Genomic DNA, 21,214 nt, shown 5'->3' on the forward strand with positions numbered 1-21,214 from the left:
CAGAGGATACTAAATGCCCAGTGCAGAAGCAGCCCAATAAGCCTTTTCTTTCCCTTTCTAAAGAAAATATAAAATTTTTTGGAAGAAGTGCTAGATTATATTTGAATGAGTGGACATGAGATTGTAAACAAGTTGATAATTTGTTTGGAAAAAACTTTTAACGATGTAAATGGGAGCGGGAGACGTGAGGAAGTCCAAAGAAGTGATGAAATTATGTCTGTGATAGAAGTAAGACTGTTTATTATTTGTGCATTTATATTTAAAAACTTTAATAAATATTTATAAAAAAAAAAAAAAGCCTTTTCTTTCCCTTTAATAGGTTGATTGCTTCAAGAGGTATCGAGAAGGCTCAGCAGCATTGCTACGTGTTTTATGTGGCACACATGACTGTAAAAGGAGCTGTCAGCCTTGTGCATCAGTGAAAGTGTGTTGCTACCCCCACCCACCCCAAGAGAAAGAAGCTGATTTGCAATGTCCTTAATAAAGAACAGCTGACTTCTAAATAGTATAGCGGGATTGTTGGCTTGGTATGCTTTGAGAGGGAGATCTGCAGCTTTTGTGGGGCAAGTTGCAGTAAGGCTGGGGTCACCTTGGTAGGAGGATAGAAAGCAATAAACATGACAACCGTTTTGGGATCAAAATGGCTACAACTTTTTTTGATTACAGATGTAAGAAGGCCTTGGCATAGGCATTGGGTATGTATCCTGAATCAACCAACCCAATCATGTCATCAGGGTCAATCCTGGGTAAAGGATCCCCATATGATGCACATCAAATATGGGTGACCCTTCTAGGATGGCAGTTGGGGAGTTCTATGGTCTGTTAGCCCCTGTCTGGGGACATGGACAGAATCCTTCCCCTTGAACCCCTTTACCAGGGTACCTTGATACTTTGATCCAGAGAAGGGAGTAAAGCCTACTCCACCTACTCTGATTAGACTAAGGATCCAGCCCAATGCCTTCCCCTACCAGGCTGTGACAATTGCTGTGAGGTAGACAAGAACCCCAAACCAGCCCAACTGGTTTTCAGGCAAATTCCTCACTGGCAGGTTACATTCCAGCCACACAAAGACTAGAGTTTTCTATATCCCACTGCCCTACCCGGACATCTCTCCATCCAGGCAGGCAGGAGGCACAATCACTGTTGGGGTCTCCATTCCTGCTAGGCAAAAGCACATGTGTGTGTGTGTGAAGAAAGAGCAATGAAAGGTGTTGGGCAAGCTGCCATTTATTGATCCCTCCCTGCGAGCAGGCCCAAGTGACCCCATTGGCTGGTTGGGCCTACTCCCAGGTGAACGCACTTCAGAGGCTGCCAGCATTGGTCAATCAGCCAGCAGATGGGCGATCCAGCCTGCCATTTGCAAGATCTCTTGAAAGATCTGGGGCCTGGCCACAACACTGCCCACCAATGAGAATGAGTGGACTTGCAGCCTTTTTGACAATTCTAGGCATTCTTAAAAATCTGGGGAAACATGACAGACTTCACCTTAAGTATATAACATTGCAACCTATCTGCAACAAATTTCTAGCTCATTGCTTTGTTGCCTTGGACTTTCTGGTTTATGGTGTACTGTGGGTGGGTGAAGAGAGAGTTGCTGTAGTGTTCAACTTACACTGAATCTGGGCTAGTGGAACACTTTGAAAAGACCTTGCCATGACATAAAAATCTTTGTTTTCTCTTTCACTATTTATTTCTGTGAAGTGCCCTATTGAATCTCAACTGTTTCTACTAGGAGAGTGAGCCATCCTCTGTTTACTGTGATGGCTGTCATCTACTTTGCAAACAAATTGCTTGAATATTTTTCTCATCTTAGAACCAACAATTAAGGCACATATTTTGGTATATTGTCATTTCAGAAGGACATGCTATTGTTGGTTTTTCGGCTGAAGCACAAATCTCTCAACATTCAAAGCAATTGTTGCTTTATCATGGTGGGGGATTGTGGTTCGATACTTCCTACCAATCTAGAGCGATTGCCTAATTGTTTTATATTTTTGGAGAACTTTCAAAAGTCACACTTGCCACCGTGAGATTTTTGAACTGTTCTTAATAGATAAACAGAAGAGTCAATCATCAATCAATCAATCAATCAATGTTTATTACGGCAAACAGCCAACATATAAATGGAAGACTTGATCAACCTATAATTTGGAAATCACTATATACATGCTGAATAATACACAATTCAAACTGTTTTATTTCCAAACTTTGCATCATCTTGAAACCAGAAGGACTAAAGCTCTTTGAGAAGCTTTTTTGAGTAAAAATTAGTGGGATAAGTCAGCAAACAGCTGTATATTTATTTATTTTTTCAAATATACTGAGAAAATGAGATATTCTTCATTTTGTTTGTGAATCCTGCTTCTGCCTTGTTGTTTCACAGGCATTTATGTTCATGGGGCTGGAATATTTGAACAATAAACAGCTTCTGCAATTACCAAATGCCTGAGCTCTACTTCAGCATTTAATCACTCTCGAACGCCATAAATTGCCTCATATATTTCTCTCCACCATGAGCATTATCCCTTAATCAAAGTTTTAGAGATATTACACATTTTATATGAACTCTGATGGATCATAAGAAAAATGAGCCAGATGCAATGGCAATGTGTGTGTGTGTACATGTACACACACACATATACACTCACACATCTACGTACCCACACATACGCATACATACAGTGGTACCTTGGTTCTCAAACAGCTTAGTTGTCGAACAAATCAGCTCCCAAATGCCACAAACCTGGAAGTAAGTGTTCCGGTTTGCGAACATTTTTCGGAAGCTGGACATCTGACATGGCTTCTGCTTGAGTGCAGGAAGCTCCTGAAGCCAATCAGAAGTCATGCCTTGGTTTTCGAATGGTTTTGGGTGTTGAACGTACTTCCAGAATGGATTAAGTTCAAGAACCAAGGTACCACTGTATATACAATCACACACATGCATACTCTAAGCTTATTCTGGAGACTTATGGTGATCGATATATTTTTCAAAACAGAAATGTGTATTTGAACTGATTTGGAACTAGAGGCAGCAACTCCTGGAAACATGATAAAATAGAAGGCATGAGTCATTCATAACTTCTTTCTCCCCATTCCTGCACAAGTGAATCCAAATAGAATTCCCTGTATTGTCTTTTGAGGTACATACAATAGCAGAACCTTTCACTTCAATAAGCAATCCAGCATTCTAGATGAGGGAAGTCCAGTATCCTGTTCCCAGACTTTGCTCACATTCCTCTTTACTCTACCCACTGGTGCGTTCCCACCACTGGTTTGGGAAGTGGTATACACATAGCATTAGCCATAATCCATACCTATCCTGTACCTATCCTCTTGTTTCTCATGAAATACTGCCTTTTCATGTGTTTTCCCCCAAACCAGCTTCAATCCGAATTGAGAAAATAAAAAAACTGTGTTGTAAGATGGTAACGTGAACACAGCCTCATAGTGGCTGATCAGATGCCTGTGAGAAACAGGCAAGCACTGCAAGAGCTTCAATTTCCTCACTGTTTTTCTTTTGAAGTTACTGTCTTGATGCTACAAGTCTCATTTGTTATTCTAACTGATAAAATATGTTCTATTATATTTGAAAATGCATAATAGATGCACACTTTTCTTCATCAATATGGCAGTACTTGAAGGCAAGGTATAGCTATAACTGGATGTCCATATAGACCTTTTAGGAATATACAGCCACGTGTTCCCCACAACAATCATTTATGCTCCCAAATTACTGAAGAATGTCATCATAAACCAATAAAACAAATAGTTTAAGCCCTTGAAAAAGTGAATAGCCAAGTGCAATTCTACACATATCTATTCAAAAATAAATCCCACTGTGTTCAAGAGCCATACTCTCAGGTTCTACAGTCTTTACAAAATTAAGGCAAAACAGAAAAGACTACTCAACTGATGGCACATTTTCATATGAGACCTGAATGCAGGTCTCATATGAATATGAGACCTTATTAGTAATACACCTTTATCCCAAGAAACCCACTATATTCTCTCACCTCCATTTTATTTTCGCAACTAGTGAATTTCATGGAGTAAGAGATTTGAACCCAGGTCTCCCTATCACACCATGTTGGCTCTATATGTGTGTGCCTACTGCCCACTATTATTCCTTTCTGCAGAATATTACATATATTGATTAGAATCATCTTTTGTCCTCAGAGAATGCTAATAATAATGACCAGTCCTTTTAGTATCATCAGAACAGTCCACTGCCTAGTTTTTCTCATAAAATGTTTCAGAGAAAAAGAGATTATGACTTCCATTTATGACAGCTGCAAGGTTTTTCTCACAATCCTTTGGGTTCTTTATGTTTTTGGATTTATAAGACATTAGTGCTATGGTTGAACCAGGGTCTTAAAAGTAACTCTTTTATTAAAAAAAGATACACACACACACACACACACACACACCCCTACCTTTCAACCCTCAAAGTTTCAAAGGCTTCATCCTGATACATACATACATACATACATACATACATACATACATACATGTATATATACAGTGGTACCTCAGGTTAAGTACTTAATTTGTTCCAGAGGTCCGTTCATAACCTGAAACTGTACTTAACCTGAAGCACCACTTTAGCGAATGGGGCCTCCTGCTGCCGCTGCGCCGCTGCTGCATGATTTCTGATCTCATCCTGAAGCAAAGTTCTTAACCTGAGGTAATATTTCTGGGTTAGCGGAGTCTGTAACCTGAAGCGTATGTAACCTGAAGCGTATGTAACCCGAGGTACCACTGTAGTTGTCAGGAATCTCTTATAAGCACTGAGTTTCTAATTTGAATTACCCTCATTCTTACTAATCAGTGTGGGAAGGTGAAAAATCAGAGTGAAAATTACTTCAAGGCTATATTTTGAGATAAACTTTCAGTTTCAATTTTCACGACCTAATTTATCTATCTACCTATCTACATATATGGGAGGAGTTAATGTTATATTCAGTACAAATCTTATTGCAAATTGCATTTTTCATTTTCTTTTAATGAGTTTCCTTATATTCCTTGTTTTCTTTCTGAAGTATATGAGGGCCTGTCATATTAATAACTTTGTTTATTGTTTTGTGCTTCCCCTAATATGGTAGACAAAATGAAGGCAATAAGTTAGAAGATAATAAATGTTTTATATGATCAATCACTTTTTGTAAGTTTCTCTTCTTCATTTATGGTATGCTTTGTAAACATAAAGCAGGAGAATGTAACTTAGCCTTAAGTTTTAAGAGAAAGGGGTGAGGAAGCAGGACAGGCCAGAAGAAAAGAGAGAAGGGAGGGGGAAATAGATAAAGAAAAGATACCCCCCAAAAAGGAGAAGAGCAGTGTACGCCACCTGGAGTTGATTGGTGGAAGAAAAAAGGGTAAATAGATAGATAGATAGATAGATAGATAGATAGATAGATTCTTTATTGTCATTACACAAGTGCAACATTGCACAGTGCAACGAAATTGGATGCCATCCCTTAAAAAAACAACAAAAGCAAAACAGCAACAACAACCAAACAAACCACATTCCAGCCACACCCACACCCACACCCATCAAACTTCCAGGTCACACTATCGAGTTACAGCATTCAAAAAGGCCACAGCTCTTGGATAGAAACTATTTTTCAGTCTATTTGTCCTTGACTTGATGTTTCTATATCTCCTGCCAGAAGGCAGTAGTGCAAACAGACTGTATCCCGGGTGAGATGAATCCTGCAGGATGTTGTTTGCTTTCCTAAGACAACGGGAACCGTACAGTTCTTCCAAAGATGGGAGAGGATGACCAATAATCCTTTGGGCTGTGGTTATGACCTTCTGGAGCACCTTCTTCTCCCTAGCTGTACAACTGGAGAACCAAGCACAAATACAGTATGTGAGAATGCTCTCTATGGAGCCTCGGTAGAAGGACACCAGCAGTTTCTCACTCAGATTGTTCTTCTTTAAAAGTCTGAGGAAATAAATTCTCTGCTGAGCCTTCTTCACCAGAGCAGTGGTATTTGCGCTCCAAGTCATGCCCTGATCGATAGTCACTCCCAAAAACCTGAATTCCGCCACCCTCTCCACCCGTTCCCCGTTGATATACAAGGGCTGAATGACCGCCTTTTTTGTCCTGTAATCCACCACCAATTCCTTGGTCTTAGCTGTATTAAGAGCCAGATTGTTCTCTCCACACCAAACACAGAGCCGCTCCACCTCGTCCCGATAGGCGGACTCATCCCCTCCTGAAATGAGCCCCACCACCGTAGTGTCATCAGCAAACTTGATGATTTTGTTGCTGGAATAGATGGCTGTACAGTCATACGTGTAGAGAGTAAAGAGCAGGGGACTCAACACACAACCCTGTGGTGAGCCGGTGTTAAGGCTAAGGGCTTTGGACATATGTGACCCTACTCTAACCCTCTGAGAACGTTCTGACAAAAAATCCAAAACCCAGAGACAGGTGGAGTTGGAGAGTCCAATCGCCTCTAGCTTGGACACCAGTCTATGGGGGAGGATAGTGTTAAAAGCAGAGCTAAAATCCACAATATACTGTGAATGAATAAAAACAGAAGAATAATACAAACCCTGCAAAGTGAAATAGCTTAGCTGCACCAAAAAGTGGCATCAAAGACCAGAGGAGGCACTATTAAATATACTGTGAATGAATAAAAACAGAAGAATAATACAAACCCTGCAAAGTGAAATAGCTTAGCTGCACCAAAAAGTGGCATCAAAGACCAGAGGAGGCACTATTCACAGTTAAAATCTCAGGAGAAAGCAGATCATCTCCATATCTTGGCAATACCCAGGAAGTCACCTGCAGTACATACAGCAGGGTTGGGAAACCTGTAGTCCTCCAGATGTTATTCAGCTACAACTTCCATTATCTCTGGCTATTGGCCATGCTCACTGGGGTTGATGGAGTCCAACAACATCTGGAATGTTGCAGATTCCTCAGCCCCACTCTACAGCCTCAGGTAGAATGACAGATAGTTAAAGAAGCAGTAGTTGCTTTCCAGGTGGGCACAGCCTTTGAAGCTGCTGCTCTTATGGAAATAAAGGTGAGAGAAATCTCTAACTGCCGGGAAAAAGAAAGACAGATGAAGTTTTTTATACACTTACATAATACTTTCTTTTAAGAGCTAAAGTTCTTAAAACATTGTTCTCACATATATTCCGGCTGTTATAACCAACATGACACAACTTCCATATTGGAATAATGATGAACTCCAAATGCCAAACCAAATGGTTACTAGAAAATCAGTTGACCATGGCCAATGCTTCAGATTAGGCTCATGCAGCAAAGTTGCAATCTCACTAGCTCATGTAAACTGACTTTGGTGTTCTGACCTGTGCCTAAGAGGATTGCACCAAATTGTAATAACAATGTAATTTGTTTAAGGATTATTAACTCATTTCTAAGATGCCAGCATTGTACGGGTATGTGGACATAAGCTTCAAGAAACTATGGGGAAGAACAAATTGATGTCAGTTAAACCATTGCAAAATGAGTGAAGAGAAAATAACACCCTTTTAAAAAGAGATTGTACTGTATGTGTGTGTGTGTGTGTGTGTGTGTGTGTGTGTATGTATATATATATATATATATATATATATATATATAAATCTTCAAAACAGTAATTTTATATAACATCACATAATTTTGCTTCTCTGGCTTCCTAACATCAGATAATGTTAAGTAAAATTATTCTTTTAAAATTATAAGTTTTAGAGCATTTAAACTAATACTTTAAAATTGTAGGTATAAAATATATTGGAAACAGAAAGGGAAAGAAATGAGGGAATTTGTACAATGTAATAACCCAATCCACTAAACTATAATGGTAACAATTTCTTTTATAAAGTGAGAATGCTAAAAGTTCATGATTTCTTCCCCCGTAATACTGATAAATAGTGGTGCCAGTAACATGAAGATTCTGTTGGGTAGGATTACCTCTCATTAGGCACCTTTCTGAGTCTAGTTACTATATTATAATCTTTTAATTCTCCAGACAGTGAAGCATATTTACTTACAGGTTTATAAACGTTTGATTCTGGGGATTTTGGCACGTTGCCATTAATTACATGAGTTCATTTTAGAATGCACTTCATCTAGTGCCTCTGAAGTGATATCAAGATTATTAAATGCTTTCAGATGAAGTACTTTTCACTGTTCACCAATCACAATTTTTCATTTGTTCCCTGCTTGTTTCAAGTTTTACAGTGGCATGATAGTGTTGTGGACTGAGCAGGGAGGGCAGATGATTTGTCCAGGTTGGGGAGATGCACAAGTTTTATTCTGCATGCAACAGAATTGTGGAAGGACCAGAACAAGGTACTTCTGGTCCTTTTTTGCTGAGCATCACTGTTACTTCCAAAGCTGATTCTGGCTAGCGTGAGGCAGGGCACAGTTGTTTTAGTCCTTTCTGTTCCTGGCTCCTGCCAGTTCCCTGCTCAGCAGGTACTGCGGGTTTTTTGGCCCTTCAGTGCTGATGTTGTCTTTTCTCTAAGCCAACTGGAAAACAAGTGACCAAGTTATGGCAACTCTCCATATTCATCCATACTGGGTGGACCTATACTCTGAGGTTCCCAGTCAGGTACAAGTATACCTGCTTGACCCTGCCCAGCCAAGTCAGTCTTGCTTGATGGCAAGAGTGGGTGGACACCATTGGGTTTTCAGGGAGTGCCACAGCATGGCAAAATATCAGCATCCAAGAATATAAAATCTGCTTGAAGGTGGTGAGTGATGATTCTTGGAAGTTCTCCCACCAAATTCCTGAATTAATATTATTGTGGAATCCAGCTTTAAAAACTCATTGTTCCAGATCTTGTATGTTAAGGGAAAGTGTATGAATTAGGTAGAGAATGTTTTACAAATATTTAAGGGAGGAAATCATGTCCCACTGAATTCCCTTCCCCATTTTGAAATACTCAGGCAGCATGAAACTCAGCCTCTCAAAATGGTAGAAGCATATGGTAAAGCATGAATGAACAGGTTCTGTGTGTATGTATAGTAACCATTTTAAAATAATATGTATTTTTTTACTGTGGATTCAATATTATAGACTCATAATATGCAAACGCAGTCTGCTTTTAATACACATTCATGGCATACATGTTAATAGCTCCAAAGGAGCTGTTACAAGATATGCTCTGAATATGTATTAGGAACAGTACACAATATGTAACTAAGACCATTCTATATTATATTATGAATCTATAATGCAGAATGCATAGCACACTGTTACACCTCAAAAGGAACTATTATGATTGATGCTATGAATGCCTATCAAGAATAATATTGACTAAATGTTTATGGCTCCCTTTAGCTGTTGTCCAGGGTAATATACTACATAGTATTCCTTTTTAGTATATTATTCACTATTTACATAACATTTTTAAAAAAGATATATTTACTGTTTTAGGAAAGGTTAGAAAGGTATTCTTTTGTTTAGAAATTATTGTTGTGCTTTGACTCTGGCACTTTTATTACTCTTAACACCACTGAGTAAATTCAATGCAATTTTATGGGTGCTTGCAACTCTCTACAAATGCATGTAAAATAGAGATTTCAACCGACACTGGGCTGAAACACCTCTTGCTTACCAAAATGAAAGAAATACCATAATCTCGAAAATCTCATTTTTCCTCCCAGTTGTATTTTACCTATTATGTGTACAAATAACATCTAAAATTACTGTAATTGAAATACACTAGTGTGATAAAATTGTTTCCATTTATTCAGTTTGTTTACTCTGTGCATCTGATAGTATTTTTTGTACTGCTGATATTACTGTTTGCTGATGGTGATTGGTACTTTCCTCATATGCTTCCTCCTCCACTAGCAATTTCATGCTGTTGCTATTCAATCTACTTTGCTGGAAATCTACTTATAAACAACGGTTATTCAGAAATTCTTTGAACATGTTTCTAAAGAGCTTTCTTAAAAAAATAAAAAATAGTATGTAATCTGTGATGGTGCTGTTTAGATAGCTAAGCATTATTCATATTTGGAATTCTCCCTCAGATTTAGGCCATGCCTTCTGAAGTTTGTTTCTGGAAAGATATTACAGTGCCAATATTCTAATTGCCACAAGGTAATTTCTGTAGTGGGATACGGGTGGTGCTGTGGTCTAAACCACAGAGCCTAGGGCTTGCCGATCAGAAGGTCGGCGGTTCGAATCCCAACACAATGAGGTGAGCTCCCGTTGCTCGGTCCCTGCTCCTGCCAACCTAGCAGTTCGAAAGCACGTCAAAGTGCAAGTAGATAAATAGGTACCGCTCCAGCGGGAAGGTAAACGGCGTTTCCGTGCGCTGCTCTGGTTCGCCAGAAGCAACTTACTCATGCTGGCCACATGACCCGAAGCTGTCTGTAGACAATTGCCAGCGTCTGTGGTCTATAGAGTGACATGAGCATGCAACCCCAGAGTCGTCCGCGACTTGACCTAACGGTCAGGGGTACCTTTACCTTTAATTTCTTTAGTATTACTGCATTTTCAAATATGTTTGTTTAGAGTACAGTGGTACCTCGGGTTACAGACGCTTCCGGTTACAGATGCTTCAGGTTACAGACTCCGCTAACCAAGAAATAGTACCTAGGGTTAAGAACTTTGCTTCAGGATAAGAACAGAAATTGCACGGCGGCGGCCGAAAACCCCATTAGCTAAAGTGGTACCTCAGGTTAAGAACGGATCTCCAGAACGAATTAAGTTCTTAACCCGAGGTACCACTGTACTAGCTGATTTTTGTTGTGTCAGTTTGTTTGCTTTTTACTGTGATCACTTCCCTTTCTACACAGGATACAGATGTGTGTGAATTCAATAGGATTTACTTCCTATTACTCGCTGCCTTGAGGGGCATCTTCAAGAGAGGAAAAGGCTAAGGAGTAAACCCTACAAAAATCCAGTGGGGAGTCCCTAAAACGGTTGGATGATGTCTTGTACACCTCATTCCGGCAACTCCTACAGCCCAGCTGCTGCCAAATGTATTGCTCTTCTTTCCTTTGGACAACACCAGCAAGGCCAAGAGATGGGGTCTTGTTGCCTGGTCAGCCCAGGACCTCCATAAACAGTGCCCAGACGTGTGCCCTGGAAAGATCACTTCAGTGCTGCTAATGCAGCAAAACAATGCAAGAGGCAGCAGTTATGAGTTGTTGTTGTTGCTGTTGTTTGTATAACGCCCTATGCCCGCAGGTGTCAGGGCAGTTTCTGCAGCCACAGCAGGCAATGTGATTGTCCCGTGGTTTGACTTCACCACCACAGTCACACTCCATTGCCTCTCAAAACAGATGCCAACAACAGCAACTTTTTGTTAATTTTTTTTAGGATTGTGGGCATAATTCCAGTCACCAGTGCTATTATACTAACGGGACTAAATCTGAATTTTTAATTTTAACTGAGTTGTGGCCAGTTAAAAAGCTAAATTAAGTTCTTCTCCGCTGCCCATATCCATAATATATTGTACTAGAGCTGAATAATAGCAATGGACTCAGCAGTCTATTTTAACAGAGGAAAATAAGGCAAATGAAACTTGTTACCTATTTTAGCCAGGGGTCTCATTACCCCAGTGGAAAACCGTTTGTAGACAATATTCAAAATGTTAGCAGGACCAATAATACACCCCTTCTATCACACACACTTTAGCACAGAGACACAATCCAATTGACTCTTCTCCCTTTTGCTAAGCCTCCTCTCCTCAGCTGGGCCATGCATATCAGCAGAGACAAGTTATTTTCAACACTATCACCACACACTTGGTGGGGTTTAAAGCACCATGAGATGAGGATTAAAATCAGACCTTTCTTACTTCCTCATGCACATCAACTGAGGAGTGAGGAGGGCACAGTGTGCATCTTCACTATGGTGTGGAAAGGTTTAAATCTCCATATGCCACAGTAGGGAAGACTGCTCCCCCCCCCCAAGTTTATCAGAGCAAATGAACTGACAGGGAGATTAGTTTCATCTACAGTGTGCCATGAAGGGAACAAAAAAAGGCCCTGCCTATTCCTCAGCTACAGGGGGGTATTTAAAGCTCTTCCTCATACAGTGTACCACAATGGAAGAGAGAAGAAGAACCCATACTGGTTTGGAGGGGTCCCCAATGAACCAGTGTGCTTGCTGGTGGGCACCAGTGTTGGAAACAGGATGCGAGAAAATGCCAGGGGTTAGATGCAGAGTTTCCTGGCCTCTTTTTTCCTTTATCTAATTTAATCAGGTAGTGTTTAAACTAAAGCGAGCAACTTCTCAAGTAACTTAAGACTCTTCTTCTGTCTGTATAAATCATGAAAATACAGATGGTTCAATAAATTACAACATTTATTTAGAAATGCCAGGTTGGTCTTTATCCAGCCATGTATTCAGATTTTTTTCATACCATGATGGAGGAATGAGTTCAAATAGGCACTTAATTAAGTTACAAACCTAATTTGCTTTCAAGGTTTCAAGTTACAGACAAGGCAGGGACAAGGCAGTAAATGAGAAATACATGCTCCCTTAGGAATTAAAAAACCAAAATGGAATACATGTCTGAATCTCTAGCTCAATTTAGACCTCACAGAGCCCTTGAAAGACAGACAACAGAGAAAGTAAGGCCTTGTGATCAGTACATTAGCAAAGCTGGAGATTAGTTTTGAGAGCACAATAGTACAGTCAGTTGAAACCAAATCTGATTGTGTGTTGATGAGAAACCAGGAGGCATTGCTAGGTACTTAAAGGATTCGGGGCATGGGCCCATGACACAAATTTGCATGTGCTAATTTATATGTATAGACGCCTCTGGGCAGATTAAGATGGCAGATGGCTGGGGTGGTCTCACCAGTACTGCACTTTGCAGTGGACTCAAATGCATAGTAAGCAAAGTATAGGAACATCCCTGATTATAATGTTAGAGATTTATTTTTGTTTTAAGTGATTATATAAATGATTATAGATTTTTTAAAAACCACACACACACTTAAGACAAGGTTTTTCTCAATTTTCTCATAATTTCTCAATGTTATGGAGAAATTATGGAGCAGGCCATGGTCTGAAGGCACATGAGACTTCCACTCTGCCACTACTACAAATCAAGTCTGGATCTGGTTAATGCCTGGTTGGGAGATCACTTAAGAAACACAAGTATGCTTGCCTTACCTTCCACCAGGGGCCAAAAGTAGAGATATAAATGTAAGGAAAATAAATAAATATATGTAAATTATGCCTTGCCATACCACTTCCCCCTCACATTTGAAAATGCAGTTGCATGAAATAAGAAAAACAGAACAAGTTGTATTTGGGACATATTGTGAGAAACCTTACCACAAAATCATTTTCTGGTGATTTCTTAAGATAGGGTTCACCTCTAGTCACAGTTATAAGTGTCTAAATCTCACGCAGGTCATGACAGATACATGTGTTTTGAGGAGTCTGGCTTACCGGTAATTATCTTCCTGTTATAGCTTCACACATGCTGCAGCCACAAGGTTTAAATCAGCCCTGTGAGGCTCAGGACCAGTTTACTGCAGCAGAGACTGTCTTACATCCCCAGTGGGTCACTGCATTCTGTAGGAGGGTGTCTCCTTGAAGCCCCCTCCACAGCAATTTGTAGCAGGGCTTCCAGCATGCATCCCTACTGAGATATGAAATGTGCCCACTATTTTTTACTTTGCAGAAACAAGTAAAGGCACTTTTGTTTTATTTTGACTTTTAATATATATCCTTGGGTGTTTTATTTGTATTGATTTAAAACCGTTTAGTTGTTTCTATTGCCTTTATTTCTAATTTTAGCTTGCTATTATGGTAAATTGTAAACCGCCTTGAAACTTAAGTGAAAAGTGATTCATAAATTCATAAAAAAACTAATCAAATATAATTCTCCCCTGCTTCGCTGTAGAAAAAGTAGGGTATCTGAACTAAACTGCCTGAACTGAAACAGTTTGCCAGGACTAGATAGGCATTTAGCCTGATCCAACCAGGCTGCTCTTACCATCCTGAGGGAGTTGATCACAGTGTCACTAAGTATGCTGAGTATGTTTTTAGTAGATAAGACATGGAAAAAACTGAGCTTCTGTATATCCTGTATTAACATAGGCTTTTTAAAAAGATATCCAAGATTAACCCATAGGACAGAGCCTAGTGACTCATGTGGCATTGGGCAGTCAGGACTAGCTGTCATAGTCCTGCTCCTAGCTCAGGTGTTGATTTCCCACCCCCAAATAATGGGTGGGGAGGTAGCTGAGGTCTGGATAACGGAGGTCATACCTTTGCAATTTTACAACCACCTTACAGGTACCTTACCTGGTGGTCTGACCACTGAGTCAATCCACCAAATCTTAGGATGTATTCTAGGCTTCTAGGAAAGACAGAGGATACTGCTGGGGTACTTTGCATGTGAAGTCTGTTACTACAAGTACAGGTGTCTCCCCAGTTACGCAGGGGTTATGTTGCCAGGTACGGCGTGTATATGTGAAATGAACTACAGTGGGGAACACCATCTAAAAAGCCTGTAAACACCCAGTAAACCTCTGGGAACTCTTAAAAAACCCCAGCAGCACTTACCAGACTGGCATGAATGGTGGCACTGGTGGCTCTGGTGGCTCTTAGTCTTCCTCATCACTGGATGATGTGGAAACGACAAGGGGGTGGGTAGACCGGTACCCTGAAGTCCTTGGCCATGGCTCAGATTCACTTGCTGCTGATGGTACTGCTGCAGGTGTCCTGCAGAGGTACTGGGTAATGGGCAGCTGACGCTATTGTCTTTTCAGCTGGTCAGGGTATGCTTGGGAAACCTCCTTGTCCGTGAATGCAGCTTCACCAGTGGTGTGGATATTCTTAAAACTGTAGTGACCCTTCAAGTGGTGCAGCCAACCGGAGCTGGCTTAGAACTCCTTCACACACTATTTCCCCTCTCCAGTAGCAGACTTGAAGCTGCGAACAGCCTGAGAGCTTTCTGGCACAAGGTGTTGCCATCAATGGGGACACGCTTGCGGTTCATGTCCTCCTGCCTTCTCTGTCTTCACCAGAACCTTGTCCCACACATTGCTGGTGACCTTTGCAGTTGTTGGTGCACTCGCTGCTACTCCTGCCCAGATTTCCTTCTTCTGTATCTTGATGGCACATATGCTGGACTCATTCCTGCCTTACTTCCGTGCCACAGCACACACGGTCATACAGTCTTGTAAACAGCCCAGCGCTTCCAGTTTCTCCTCCCCCGTGAGCAGCATTTGCTGCTTCTTGGGTTTCTCGGCACCTGAGGAAGATGACGATGCCTTGTGTTTAGGTGCCATCTCCGAAAGCTCATCTGAAAACTCTGCCAAACATTCACCAAATTCAACTACAATTGCTCCTTCCAAACCTCCTTTCAGATGCATGGGATCAAAGCTGCAAAGGCTGCTGGGATTGCTAGCCCCTTTCCTGCTCTTTTTGTACCATTCCATTTTTGCAGTTTTCCTGCTCTTTTTTGGGCCATTTTGGCCCCTTTGGGGCTATTTTTTGCAATTTAAATCAAATTATTTATTTCCCTGTACTACACATATACGTGGCTGTGTGCAAGTAGAACATCCCACATTGGGTAAAAGATCCTTGCATCACAGGGTGTTGGACTAGATGACCCTTGCGACCCCTTCCAACTCTACACTTCTATGATTCTATGGGGGGTAAGGGGTGCCAACTTGAATAAAAAATTGGGTGGGGGTGCAGGTAAGCCCCACCTTGCCTAATCAATCACATGACATGGTGCACACACATAATTTGAATGGCAATGCCCCATCAACGTTTTGGGGTGGGGGTGGCCCCCTTCAGATATTTTATTGGGGGAGAGGCAAAGACCCCTCTGCCCCTAGGAGTTCATTCCTATGGGGGGGCACACACCTGTACTCCTAAAGTGTAGTCCAGAAAAACATCAAATCCGATGGCATTTAGTGTATTTAGGACTGGAGCCAGTGCCAGATTTACATCTAAGCTAAACAAGCTATAGCTTGGGCCCCCCAAATATACTTCTTCTTAATTGTACAGTGGTACCTCGGGTTAAGTACTTAATTCGTTCTGGAGGTCCGTTCTTAACCTGAAACTGTTCTTAACCTGAAGCACCACTTTAGCTAATAGGGCCTCCCACTGCCACCGCGCCGCCGCTGCACAATTTCTGTTCTCATCTTGAAGCAAAGTTCCTAACCCAAGGTACTATTTCTGGGTTAGCAGAGTTTGTAACCTCAAGCATATGTAACCCGAGGTACCACTGTATTTCACTATTAATATACTTCTTAATTGTATATAAGTTCAACAATTACTTTGATAAAATACATATTTTGTTATGCGCAAATGGCTTTAGATACCTACATATTAGGTCCATAAATTACCATATAGCATATATTCAACACAAAAAACAGCGACATCTGTTGTTGACTAAGGACAGCTGGACATATAAAGGGCCCCATTACCTTCAGTAGCTGAGCGCCTCATCAAACCTAAATCTGGCCCTGGCGGGAGCCCTATAACACCATATAAACCTCCCTGGGCCTAGAGGATTCGCGTTGAAGCAGAGCATTTGTAGAGTATACAGAAGGACTTTTGTTTTGCCCTGAAGAGGACCTTTCTCACGTCTGGGCCATATAGGTGTGAGAAAGGTCCTCTTCAGGGCAAAACAAATATATTTATCAGAGGCCCAAAGGCCGTCAGGTGCAACAGGTTCCGCCGGAGTCAATTTCTGCTGTAAAAATACGTCCACGCCATTCAGGGACAACAACAACTATAGTCAGGCTAGTTGTTCTTTGGGACCAGGCCAGGCTCGGGTTTGTTTTTGTTTTGTTTTTTAAATGTCTTTTTAAGTAAGTACCGCGCTGCCAGTCGGAAAAGAAGAGCCAGGCGGTTTTCGTGAGGAAACGATGACGGCGGGTGGGGAGGGCGAAAGAGAAAGAGAGCGCGAGAGCCCCAGTTTTGGCGGGAGGGGCGCGAGCCGCGCTCGGGCCGAAGCTGACGCCACTTTCCGCGCTGGGAGGCTCCGTCTGGGGCCAAGCTAAGCTGCTGCCCCGGTGGGTGGGGGCGGGCGGGGTGCTAAACAGCCGGAGGAAAGGAAAGAAGGGGGGGGGGGCGCCGAAGAAAGAGGCGGGAACGGGAGGGGAGATGTTGGGGAAGCGGCTGGCCTGGGAGAAGAGCTCCTGCTAAAGTTATTTCTCTCCCCCTCCCCTCTATTTCCTTCCTTCCTTCCTTCCTTCTTTCCCTCCCAAGCCCGGGAAGGAAGAGAGCAGGACTTCTTGAGAGGAAATGCCAAGGTAAAGGCGCTGAAGGAGGTTGCTTTTGTTTTGTTTCGGCCCGAAGCTTTGGGCTTGCTCCTCTTCTTCGCGCGCGGTGTTTTGGGTTAAAAAAATAAACAACAGAGTGAGAGAGTGTGTGTGTATGTGTTTGTGCGCATGTTACAGTTTAGCAGAAAGCGGCGCACCCGGTTGCTTTGCAAAAAGAAAAAAGAAAAAAAGTTCGGGCTTCTCTTTGGCGGCGTCGCATCTCCCGTCCTTTTTGCCTGCAAGCGAGTCAGATAATGCGTATATATGTGTGTGAGAGAATGCGCGCCTCGAAGCCCATCTGAAAGACTTCTTCGTTTGTTTCTTCCTTCAGGGTCTTGCGTTAGCCTTGTCGAGAGGAGGAGGAGGAGGAGAGGGGCGTTTAAGCTCTTTATTACTCGGAGGAAGAGAGCTTGGCAGATGTCCCAAGCGAGAGAACCTCTTCCTTCAGGGCCTGAAGGGCCAGAGCGCGCAGCTCCGGCTGAAAACAGCTTTTTGATCTCGCTCCCTCGAGGTAAGTTGCTCGAAAGTTTTTCTTCGGGAGAGAGAGCCGCGACGGCTGAACAGCTGAAACGATGCAGCTGAGATTAGGCTGTGTGCATTGGGAAGGGGAGGGGTGGGGGTGTTGCCTTTTCCAGGCCGCTTACAGCTTGCTTACCTTCCCTACATCCTGTTAGGAAAGGGGGTGGGGGTGGAATTATTCTGCAATACAGGCACAAAATGAGGGGTTTTGTGTCCCTGTGTCACTTCCTTCTCCAGAGCTTTCCTCTAGATGCATTGGCTGTTATTCACTCCTGGCATTTTTTATTTTTTTTGTTTGTTGCCATTTTTGCCACACCTCCCAAATTCCGAAGCAGGCCGAGGAATGCCGGACTAAATATGTACAAAACTCTTATTTTTCGCCTTGTAGAGTAGCAGTTTTGAAACTGGAGGGGAGGGGGCAGGTGCTCTCAGGCTAGGCCTTTATCTTCTCCTTACCAAGCTGCCTGAAAGTGTGCACATGAGCAGCTGCTCCAGAGTAGATATGCTTTAAAATGCTTAGATATGCAACAAAATGTTTGTAGCTCAATGACTGTAGCTCAATGGTAGAATGTCTGCTTTGCATGTAGAAGGTCCCAGCATCTCTAGGTAGGACAGGGAGGGACCCCTATCTGAAACCCAGGAGAGCGGCTGCCAGTCAGTGTAGGCAATACTTGAGCTTGATGGACTACTGGTTGGTCAGTGTAAGGCAGCCTCCTATGTCTAGCTGGCTGTTTACTTTCAATTTTGTTTTAAAATTTGCCTTCCAGATTCACTAGGCGACAAGTTTAAAGTGAGCACATTCAAGTAGGAGGATGGTCATGTGACACTGTTTATTGTAAAGGTTTCTGTGTTTTAACAACATTTAAAGTGTTTTAGATTTTGGAATACCTTTTTCTATAAATAAAATGAGAGGCATTTAAGTTTGTTTTTTGTTTTTTTTTCCTTTTCAGGCAATATGTAGTGTTTTAACCACTTCATTGTTTTTATTCATTTAGAACTGACACTTTGTCTTTAAATGATACTCAACTATGCACAATAATATTTGAAGACCAAAATAAATACTTACACTAGTCCACGACTGTTTAGTGGCAATATTGTTGCAGCAGCAATCTAAACTCAGGGATGAATTTGACACACTAGAAATATGTGTTAATAATAACAAACCTTTCTTCTTGTAGAAGCGCTTAACTATCCTTGCCATGTAACTTTTGTCAGAAGTAAACTTCTAAAGAATTCATTGGGAAAATCAATAATAGCCCAATCCAAGGAAGGTTTACTTTAAAGTAAATCCCACTGTGATCAGTGGGATTTTCACCCTCATAAAGAACATTTGATTGCAGCCTTTTAATAAGTTGAAGGTAAATTCCATTTAACATGGTGGTACTTACTGAATAAAACACGCATAAGATTGAACTGTATGGCACAGAGTTGCTGCAGAGGTTACTAAGGTAACTTTTCCACTTACACAATGGCAGTGACTAAGGGTATCTTTTACCAGTGTTGTCCAGTGCACGAGTTACCCCTCTCCCTGGCAAAGTTGGACAAAGTCATGGTCATTCATGCCCTAGTGACCTCCAGGTTGGACTTCTGTAATGCATTCTAAATAGGATTGCTTAGCATTTTCAGAAAATTCAGCTATGACAAAATGCTGCCAGTTTATTATCTGGAGTTGGGTGCATGCCTGCAAACATCAGAGCTGTTTTATGGAACACTTTTTGAGCTATTAAGGAACAATATATAATGTATGGACATACTTAGGCCACTTCCATGAGCATTTCTCAGATTTGAAACCTGTCTATGGTCTGTTGCAGTGTATGGGTATCTCGTTTACTTAACACACATGGAGATGCAAACAAGAATCAAACTTACTTGCTTTTTGAGATGCCTTAAATGTATCTCAGGTCTTTAAAAAAAGCAAGATTCCTTTCCATAGAATCTGTATTAGAACCATTCTTCTTTGTATGGCTATGTTGTCATCAAAGAAACCGTGATGTGAAGCTTCCCATTCATAGTTTGTTTGCGTGAAACAAACCACAATCCCTGGTTGTATGTAACACTAAGCCAGGGTTGTGGTTTGCTGCATGGTAAACTGTTAACTTTTGACCAAACTGCAGGAGGCAGTGGAAGACAGGAGTGCCTGGCGTGCTCTGGTCCATGGGGTCACAAAGAGTCGGACACGACTAAACGACTAAACAACAACAAACTGTTAACTGTGGTTATAGTTGGTTCATGCACACAACATTTTATTCTAGAATCAATGGAGACTAAGGTATTTGTTTTTTCCTGATAAAGTTCACATACAGTCTAGATCTATTGCATATTTTTAGCCCCTGAAAAACACTTCTTGATAAACTGGTTTCATTCAGAAAACAAAAGTTACCGTATTTTTCGCTCTATAAGACACACCAGACCACAAGATGCACCTAGTTTTTGGAGGAGAAAAACAAGAAAAATATATATTCTGAATCTCAGAAGCCAGAACAGCAAGAGGGATCGCTGCGCAGTGAAAGCAGCAATCCCTCTTGCTGTTCTGGCTTCTGGGATAGCTGTGCATTCGCTCCATAAGACGCACACACATTTCCCCTTACTTTTTAGGAGGGAAAAAGTGAGTCTTATAGAGCAAAAAATACAGTAATTGCAGATTGACCCTGCATTGGTCTGCAGTGTGTCCATTTGAAAACAGATGTAGGCGGTCCCAGAAATGCTCCTTCCAATACCTTGCTACTGCTGGCCCTAGCTGCCAACAAGAACAGACCAGTAAGATGTTTGAAATGCAGGTTCATATTATCTCCTAAGCAAGTTAAGCCGGATTCAGGGATTTAATGATGTTTTGTCCGGTTATGGCACAAAACCCCCCAAATATTGATTCCCACAATGTGACCACTTTTCACAGGTCCACCGCATGTGCTGGTGTGACGCTGTTGACATGCACCTCCTCCAGCAAGTTTGGGGTGAGTGGCGCTGATATGGGCTAGTCTGGCTGGTGCTGAGTTTCTTTAACAGAAGTGGACACCAATATGAAGGAAAATGGATTTGAAGGTGGCATACACCAGGATTGCAATCACCAATTCTTTCTTCATTTACCTTGGCCATATGCAGGGAGAAAAAGGCATGGATAGTCTAATCACAGGAAGAGTTTTAAAGCACACATCAGGTGACTTGACACTGCATACCCCGTTGTGGATGGCTTACTCTAGAATCAATCAAGATTAAAAGCATGTTGAGGACAAGCATAAATGATTCAACATTGAGAAAAACTACATTTCCAGCTATGTATTGTTATTTGTATCCCAGATTTTATGTGTAATCTCAGTGCCATTTTAGATACTAGTATAAAGAGAGATGATCTATTTATGCTGTTTAGTGCTACAGTTGAAAGATCAGCCTCAAAATTTTGCCATTTTCTTAGGCCCAAACTATCCTGTGCAGCAGACCCACATCTTTTAAAAGCAGATGAACACCAGTAAT

General features: G+C 41.6%; 1 protein-coding gene and 1 long non-coding RNA gene across 2 annotated transcripts in view; one reads left to right on the forward strand and one right to left on the reverse strand.

Annotated features, from left to right (window-relative positions):
- Positions 1 to 16,641, reverse strand: part of LOC309350915 — an 87,394-nt gene extending 70,753 nt beyond the window's left edge. The window contains exons 1-2 of the long non-coding RNA XR_014160593.1: positions 16,388 to 16,641; positions 14,511 to 15,201 (exon numbers count right to left, since the gene is read on the reverse strand). This is a non-coding gene — a long non-coding RNA (uncharacterized lncRNA). The remainder of the gene's footprint in view (positions 1 to 14,510; positions 15,202 to 16,387) is intronic.
- Positions 16,642 to 16,875: 234 nt separating this feature from the next.
- MDFIC (MyoD family inhibitor domain containing) overlaps positions 16,876 to 21,214 on the forward strand; it is a 42,586-nt gene continuing 38,247 nt past the window's right edge. The window contains exons 1-3 of the mRNA XM_081878148.1: positions 16,876 to 16,978; positions 17,175 to 17,218; positions 17,559 to 17,738. Coding sequence (XP_081734274.1) covers positions 17,645 to 17,738 — 94 coding nt within the window. The 5' untranslated portion in view covers positions 16,876 to 16,978; positions 17,175 to 17,218; positions 17,559 to 17,644. The remainder of the gene's footprint in view (positions 16,979 to 17,174; positions 17,219 to 17,558; positions 17,739 to 21,214) is intronic.

The sequence above is a fragment of the Podarcis erhardii genome, assembly GCF_964252035.2.
Source record: "Podarcis erhardii genome assembly, chromosome: 10".
NCBI lineage: Eukaryota > Metazoa > Chordata > Lepidosauria > Squamata > Lacertidae > Podarcis > Podarcis erhardii.